This window comes from Molothrus aeneus, chromosome 2, assembly GCF_037042795.1.
Source record: "Molothrus aeneus isolate 106 chromosome 2, BPBGC_Maene_1.0, whole genome shotgun sequence".
NCBI lineage: Eukaryota > Metazoa > Chordata > Aves > Passeriformes > Icteridae > Molothrus > Molothrus aeneus.
In genome coordinates this window covers 37,530,760-37,538,967 of record NC_089647.1, presented here as the reverse complement: position 1 = coordinate 37,538,967, position 8,208 = coordinate 37,530,760, and the positions used below count along the sequence as shown (strand labels likewise).

Genomic DNA, 8,208 nt, shown 5'->3' with positions numbered 1-8,208 from the left:
CCTGTTTTCTAATTTGTTATAATTTTGTTAAGAGTATTCTTGCAAAGGTATTTTTGATGACTTTGTTATTAACTGAATTCATGATCCATCCATATAGCTTTATTTCAAACATTATTTTTCACTTTAGAAATGGCATAATCTCTCAGGTACCTTTTATAAAAGCCACATTCAGCATGCCAAATCCTGACATTTCTGTGCAGCTGCCTGTTTTACTGTTGGAGTGCTGGGGATTGTTGAGCAAGGGTGAAGTTGGCAGGAACACATATGAGCTGCCAAATCTGTTATAGCCTGTTCTCTAGTAACAACCAAACATAGGTGAGCTGCTTAAACAGCTCATACTGGAGCATGTTTTAAATACAAAACTAAATCAGAAAGGTGTTGTGAAGCAGAGAAAGGCACACCAGCAACATGGGAAGACACCTGACACAGAGCTTCCACTGGGCTTTTCCATGACCCTTTGTGAGTATTTTGGGTGTGCCTGTCCAGAGTGGCTGGACCACCTCCTCTGGATCACAAGACACAGAATGCAGCTCAGAGGAGGGTGGGCTTGAGCTGACTGAGGGGGGAAGATTCACATCCTGCAGCAGCCTGGCTTAGGAGGTGAGAAGATACCCTGCTCTCCTGGATGAACCTCATCTTCAAAGGCAATGGCAGCTCTAGCTACATATGCAAGGGTGCCCTGCTAGAAATTAAGAATTAGATCAAGGGGCATAAATAAACAAAGCTGATAATTTTTGCTGAAATACAGATTATAGTACAGGAGAACAGGATGTAATAGATGTGAAACAGTAAGAGCTGGTTTTTGAGTGGCAGAAGAGGGAATGCCCTTACACACCGGCCAGCAGCGCTGGAAGGGAGAGGGGGACTTGGGAGCTGCTGAAGCAGCATAGCAAGCAGGGGGACATATGTCACTGACCCTTCTGTTCTCATCCTAAACCTATAAGAACACTGCTCTGTCCAACTTTCTACTGTTTTCTTGAGCCTTTATTTGAGACTGGTTTCCTGACAGTGCTTCTGAGTGAGATGTTTCTTCTCTCTGAATGGTCAGGTGTGACTGCCACCTTAGCAGCTCCAGCAGGCCCACTGGAAAGCTTTCTCTGAGACAGTTGAATTGCCTGAAGAGCTTAAATTGTTCAATTGGGGTTGTCTATTCTGCTTGTTCTATTGTGTCCAGCTCCTGAGGAGTGGTGAAGAGAAGGCAGCCTGAGCATTTCACTGAGGCAGTCACAAACATCTTTTGGAAGAGTCATTGTCCCCAGTGAGTGACCAGCTTATATTAATACAAGCTTTTCACATAGTGGTAATTTAATTAATGGTTAAGTAAAGCCTTTTATGCATAAAACCAGCTCTGGCTGGGGTTAGTGGACATCACCCAAGCAGATCTGTCCTCAGCAAAGGTGCAGCACTGTGCACTTGGGAAGTGGCACATCTTTCTGTGTAAGATTTGTGGGTCTTAGTCTCCTGGTCCTGATTTTATATTTCCTGCTGTGTTTTGTGGGAAAGGCAGAGGGAACACACATGCTGCTGTCTCATCAGTGCTTGGACCACCATACAGCTTCTTTTGCTTTGGATGCTGGACTCAATGGACTGGGACAGTTCCTGTTCTGTGTCCTGTATAATCACATCTTTGTACCTGCCTCTATTCCTACAAATCCTAGAAAGCAGTTTCACATCAGATTTTATTCGTTTGGCAGAGAGGAAATACCTACCAAGGGGAAACTTGAGTATTCCATGTCTCTGGACATGAAAGAAAAAATGTCTTTGGAAAAGTACCCTAAGTACAATAAGGCAGCTTGTTAATTACAGTTCATCTGTTACATTCTATTCTATTCTATTCCTTTATTCTATTCCTTTATTCCATTCCATTCATGCTAAGAAATAGGCTGAAACTTGCCTGCTAGACCTGTAAAACAGCTCAGATTTGACCTGTCCTGAGAGAGAGAAGAGCTGGCACACGTGCTGCTGGTGTATAAACAGCGTGGAATTTGCTTAAGCTGGCCTGCTGGTAGAGCAAACAGATTCTGATATCTGAAGAGAGTGATTTTGCCATTCTCACAGATGTACTTACCTCGGAGTAGCACCCTGGAGCGCAGCTCCATGGAAAAGCAGCACGTCAGAGCGCAAATTATGTCATGCAGCCCAATGACTGCAGAAGATCCCGGCTCGGAGCTCGCCTGGGAATATAAAGCTGGCTGAAGGACAAAAGTAGCGGCGAGCTGAGCGGGAGAGCAGCACACTGCGGGAGGCAGGAGCATCTCCCGGCTCCTGCTGCTCTGTGCCGTGTTCGCAGCCCCCGAGCGCGCCGGGCTGAGCGAGGCGGGAGCGGCTCTCCCGCCGCCCGGAGCGAGTTCTCCTCCCGCGAATGAGCTCTTCCAGAACCGCAGGAGCGGAGCAGCGTTCCAGAGATGTTATCCTGGTTTTTCTGGCTCACCTTCCCCGAAGTGGTTAATGCCTTTGTGAGCCCGGGAAAGTTGCCCCTCAATGGGAGCCTGGAGAAGACTTTTGTAGTCCCGAACGTGTCGGGTTTCTTTTCCTGGGATAATGACAGCCTGGCCGACTGGCAGAGCTTTGTGGACAGGAGCCGGTACGGAGCGGAGTCGCAGAGCACCACGGTGAAAGCCCTGCTCATCGCGGCGTACTCCTTCATCATCGTCGCCGCCCTCTTCGGCAATGTCCTGGTCTGTCACGTTGTCATCAAGACAAAGCGAGTGCACTCTGCCACCAGCTTGTTCATCGTGAACCTGGCTGTAGCCGATATCATGATCACGCTGCTCAACACACCTTTCACGCTGGTAAGAGGGGGCAGAGATGCCTGGGGTGCCCCACCCCTGAGGGAAAGGAAGCACCTCAGCATCCTCAGACACGGTGCAGCCTGGGATGGGGGGGGGATGCACCACCACAACTCACCCCATGACTAAAGTAAATTTCTCTGGGCCCCTACAGTGCCATAAAGGTGCTTTGGTGGCTTTTCCTGCTTTACACTGCTATAGGCACTGTGTGGACATCCTGCAGATACCTGTCCACTTACAGCTATTGGAGTTGCCTTTGGAAAACCCCACATGTATTTTTCTTCTCTGATTCATGTTATCTAGCTGAAGATCGGAAATTACCCGTGTTTTAAATGTGACCCTGACAGTACTTGAGAAATAATAGCCTTGCAGTGATTGCTTAGTACTTTGTAGCATCTGATCTTTTTTTTTTCCCCCCTTCTCTTTTCAAAAGTATTTTGAAAGCAAGGTTATAAACCTCTTGAAAAAATTAAATGCTTAGCATTGTTTAACAAGCTGTTCTGAAAAGCTGTAGTTTGCCTGAAGTGAGATAAGGTGTACAGGTCAGCCCTATCCCATGAGTGGAGATTAAAAGGAAGAGCAAATGTATTGACTGAATAGCGAGGCTGCAGAAGGATACACTGTAAATAAAACAACAAACATCTTTTTGCGCAGCGCTGCTGTATTGTTCGAGAGGCCACTGAGCAGCAGTAACCTGCCTCTTCAGTGTTCATATAATTATACAATTATACAAAGAACCTGCTATCTTATACATGTCTTTTACACAGCACAAGGGATTGTGTACTGGAGGTGTACCTAAAAGCAGTTGTGAGGTGCACAAAACTAATGGTCTTCTTTTTTAGGCTCGTTTTGTGAACAGTACCTGGATCTTTGGGAAGGGGATGTGCCATGTCAGTAGGTTTGCACAGTACTGCTCCCTCCACGTCTCTGCCCTGACCCTTACAGCCATTGCTGTGGACAGGCACCAGGTGAGACCTCTCTGAAGCAGAGAGATGGAAAGCTTGGGAGGGCATAAGTAAACTGAGAAGGATGATCCCATATCCTTTGCCTTTCAGCTTCCAGTGTACTGTAAGATTCATGAGAAGCTGACAGGGTAGGGGGACAGTTCTTGTTGTCAGAATAGTTTCAAACCCACAGCAAGGTAGGAGGTGTCCATCACCTTGCTATCTCTTCCAGCTGAGTAAAGGGAGCTTTTTATGCAGCAGATAATCCAGCAGCAGTAGCAGCAGTAGCTCTCAAACAAAGAGAAAGATCAAGATCCTGATAGGAATTCGTGTGGACAGCTCTCCTTTGAGGTGGCTTGTCCAGCACCAGGGTTGTAAGGGACATCCTGGTTAACTTTCTCAGCTCTATCTCCTGATGTTCTGGGATGTCCCACCTCCTGTTATCCTGAATATTGGAGATCTGACTGTAGCACACTGGTGTTTGTCACAAGCAGAGATGTAGCTTGCTGTGGATAATGGGCTCAAAGCTGAGGACATTTGGGTATTATCAGCTTGGAGTCACCCAACAACCACCCAAAACTGTTTACAGTTGGCATTTTCTTCTAGAAAGATTGTTTCCAGAAAATGCACTCACTATCAGAAGAATTTCCCATGAAGGAAATTTAACCTGGTAATGAACATGTGTTAACAGCTCCTGGTATGCAGTTTTTCCCACCTAGATGAAAGTACTGAAATTTGAGGATAGGACTAGGATCTAACTTGAACCATATTTCATGGTGTTAAAATTCAGGTTTTCATGTACAACTTACACTCATTAGGAGCTGGGTGATGGCTGTACTGCTTGCATGCTAAATTACCACATTAAGTAATAGATTTCAGGCTGGAAGGTTGTATGAAAAAAAAAAAAAAAAGTATAATTTTTTCCAGAAATATAATAAACCTAGATTTTGGGTTATTTTGCACAGGTTATAATGCACCCCCTGAAACCTCGCATATCTACTGGAAAAGGTGTTATATACATCTCTGTAATCTGGATCATGGCAACTTGTTTTTCCCTACCACATGCTATCTACCAAAAGCTCTTTACCTTTGAATACAGGTAAGGATGTGCTTTGCTTTCCTCCACAGTCTCCCTGGAGGCCAAACTCTGAGCAGTCATACTTTGGTATATTCTACAGAAAATCTCGAGCATATGTCAAGGTCAGCCAAACCTGGATCTAAACTACAATTTTCATCCGATTCCTTCTGCAATGTCTGATATCCTGTCCTTTTTATTCTTAAACATTTTATCTTTATTCTGTCCCACTAACCACACAAAAAAGGCTAAGAAGTTAGAGGATCTGGCTTGATTCTTTACTTCTAGACACTGGCATTTTATGCCATATACCAATCTGGCCTGTTTGGGCAGACCAGAAATGGGAAATAAAAAAACCCTACCTACCAACCAACCAACCAACCAGAAACCCACTAAAACCCAAGAGGTTTTAATCTAGTCTTTTGCTCTAGGAAAGTATGTAAATCTATCTCAGCTGTCAAGAGCCTTAGTATTTGGAAAGTGCTTTAATGAGGGAAAGGTCCTTAATATGTCAGAGAATGTGTTCCTATTTGCCAAAGGACAGAAAATAAAAAACTGCTTATATGCAGCTGGAAATTTTGTAATTGATGAAATTCATAAAATTATCATAAGGTCATGAATGCCCATAAGAAATTATCACCACATTGCTTACTGGCTTCTCCATGGCTTAGATCCTTGAAGAGCAGAGCTCTGCTCAGCTGTGACATTTGTGAGATAAACAGTGTTTGCTTTCAGGCCCTGTGGCAGGAGCCCTCTCCCAGCTGGGTCCTTGTTTCTGATGTACTTATCCCGCCGTGCCTGGCCATATGTGCCTCTCATCCTGTCCCATCTCTCCGTTTGCAGTGAGGATGTCACCCGGTGCCTGTGTCTGCCAGATTTCCCTGAGCCCGCTGACCTCTTTTGGAAGTACCTTGATTTAACAACCTTCATTCTGCTCTATGTCCTGCCCCTTCTGATCATCTCCGCTGCCTACGTGACGGTGGCAAAGAAGCTCTGGCTGCGCAACGTCATCGGGGACGTCACTGTTGAGCAGTACTTCATCCTTCGCAGGAAGAACAAGAAGACCATCAAGATGCTGATGCTCGTTGTCGTCCTCTTTGCAGTCTGCTGGTTCCCCCTGAATTGCTACGTCGTGCTCCTCTCCAGCCAGACCATCCACACCAACAACGCCCTGTACTTCGCCTTCCACTGGTTTGCAATGAGCAGCACCTGCTACAACCCGTTCATCTACTGCTGGCTCAATGACAGCTTCCGTTCGGAACTGAAGGCTTTGCTCAACATGTGCAGAAAAGCCCCCAGGCCCACGGAACAGAGGCTTCCCTCCACAGTCCCATCCTACCGACCGGCTTGGCCAGAAAATGGCAACTTCAAGAGGTTGCAGGCCTCCCATGTCCTTCCAGCATCCTCCAACATCCAGTCAGGGAAGACAGACATCTCTGCAGTTGAGCCAATAGTAGCTGTGAGCTAAATGGTGGCCTTGGACTGCACACAGATTTGGCAAGAGTTAAAATGGTGGGAAGATGTGGAGCCCTGGCCACACAACAGGTGATAAAGCCAAGAAGGAGGTTCTGCAGGAGGCAATATGAAAGAGCTGCATGTTTGATGCAGGCTGGTGATAATGGTGAGGAGGCCCTAGAGGAGAGAAAGTAAACTCTTCCCAGGAAGGAACTTTCGTCTTTGTCAAGGTGACTTTGGACTGGCTCTCAGGATGGGGTTCTCTGCATGTGTGTTGCTGTTACCTGCATGACTAAGCCTTTTTAGAACTAGGACTCTGTGTTTTGCTGGTACCTAAACAACAGTCTCATTACATCAGATCTCCCTTCCCCTCTCCTGAGTCTCCTCGTAGCAACGTGGAAATGGTTGAGGTGTAGACCTTTAGGTTAGTGTCTGAGATCCAGTGCAACTGGGTAGGAAAGCATTCTTTCTGAACTGGGGTCTGAAAAGTCAAGACCTGTTCAGAATGAATGAACAGATCTATTCCATAATTTTTGTGTGTATGTGTTTAAATATGCTTACAGAAGTGTGGGGTATGATAGACTTTGATAAATAGGAGCCTCTTACATCACAGGCACTTTTTCTAAGATAGATTTGAAGAAAACTGGATGCCTATTCTTCAAGTAAGCCGATGGTTTTTCTTCAAATAGATAACTAAAGCCAAAAACATACAAAAAGTTGGACATAGCATTCACAGTTGGAGAATGGAAAATTAAGTGCTATTGTGGGTTTGGACTAGAACCTTTTATCAAAACATCTTTTCTTCATTGTCAAGTTGCAGCTAGAGGATCACGCAATTTGAATTTTTAACTTGCCTTTGAATGTTGCTCTCTTACCCTGTAAAGCACCTGTATACTAGGGAGAAGATATTTTCATGAGGGCACTGGCATTGTGACAACTTGTCACTTCAGACATTTGGAACATTTTATTCCAACTAAGATGTTAGCTCTCTGGAATCAGAGAGCTTTGAGAGAAGCTTTGAGAGAAGAGATGGTATCTCTGATAGCAAGTAATAAAAATGGAACATTTGTCTGCAACTTATCCTCTGGTTGTACAATTTTGGTGCATTTAAGGATAAGCTGAGATGTGTCCTATTTGGAGTGGCTAAGAAAATTCATGACTGCCAAGTGTCTGAAGTAGATTTCAGAACTTAATGTTCTTAGTAGAAGAAAATATGGGTTTGAAAAAAGGGTGTTCCAAAACCTGTACTTTATATTGCACAGAAAAACAATACTTCCTTGTGCTGTGGAAATTAGCTTGAACATCACCCCAGGATGACCCATTCCACATTTAACTTGCAGTATTCAGCCATGAAGTGAGAAAAATCTTATTATAAATGGGAAAAAAAAGTGAAGCTGTTTTTCTCAGTGTCCTGTAATAAACTGACAGTTCTGAAATAATTTTAAGCCTTTTGCAGAGTTTTCACACCTCAGTATTTAAAGAGACTAAAATATCTACCACTCCTTGCAGCTAACCTGCCCTTGCACAAGTGGTTATCACTCTCTCACTGTGAATCCAGTGCTATTTTACTGCCCTTTATCAATGCCCCTGGAGTGAGATTATTTTGTATCACTGATCTGCGAAGTCAAATCTTTCCTCCTGTCTTCTTTGACCCCTTACACCAAGTCCCATTTCCTCCCTCAACACTTGCAACACATCAGCCCTGAATTGTTCAAGGAGTTGAACTGGATGATCATTGTAGGTCCCTTGCAAATGAACTATTCTATTCTATTCTATTCTATTCTATTCTATTCTATTCTATTCTATTCTATTCTATTCTATTCTATTCTATTATTTCCCAATTGTGCAGAGCTTGTCAACCATGCTCCCCATTCCAGTGGCAGCAGAATCCAGCACTTTACTAGCAAATAAATCTCTGAGAATTCTGAGTACCTCAGTAAGATGT

General features: G+C 44.5%; 1 protein-coding gene across 1 annotated transcript; it reads left to right on the top strand.

Moving 5' to 3' along the window:
• Window positions 1–2,162: 2,162 nt before the first annotated feature.
• Window positions 2,163–7,703, top strand: GPR83 (G protein-coupled receptor 83). Its single transcript, XM_066544712.1, has 4 exons — window positions 2,163–2,792; window positions 3,632–3,757; window positions 4,699–4,832; window positions 5,652–7,703. Exons 1-4 carry the CDS (start codon window positions 2,406–2,408, stop codon window positions 6,274–6,276), a joined length of 1,272 nt encoding a protein of 423 aa, XP_066400809.1. The 5' UTR covers window positions 2,163–2,405; the 3' UTR covers window positions 6,277–7,703.
• Window positions 7,704–8,208: the final 505 nt, after the last annotated feature.

What these genes read in the sequence shown, in the direction of transcription:
- GPR83 (XM_066544712.1), top strand. Translation starts at nt 2,406, where the DNA reads ATGTTATCCTGGTTTTTCTGGCTCACCTTCCCCGAAGTGGTTAATGCC. An exon ending in TCAACACACCTTTCACGCTG is followed by an intron (nt 2,793 to 3,631) that starts GTAAGAGGGGGC and finishes CTTCTTTTTTAG; the next exon opens with GCTCGTTTTGTGAACAGTAC. An exon ending in TTGCTGTGGACAGGCACCAG is followed by an intron (nt 3,758 to 4,698) that starts GTGAGACCTCTC and finishes TATTTTGCACAG; the next exon opens with GTTATAATGCACCCCCTGAA.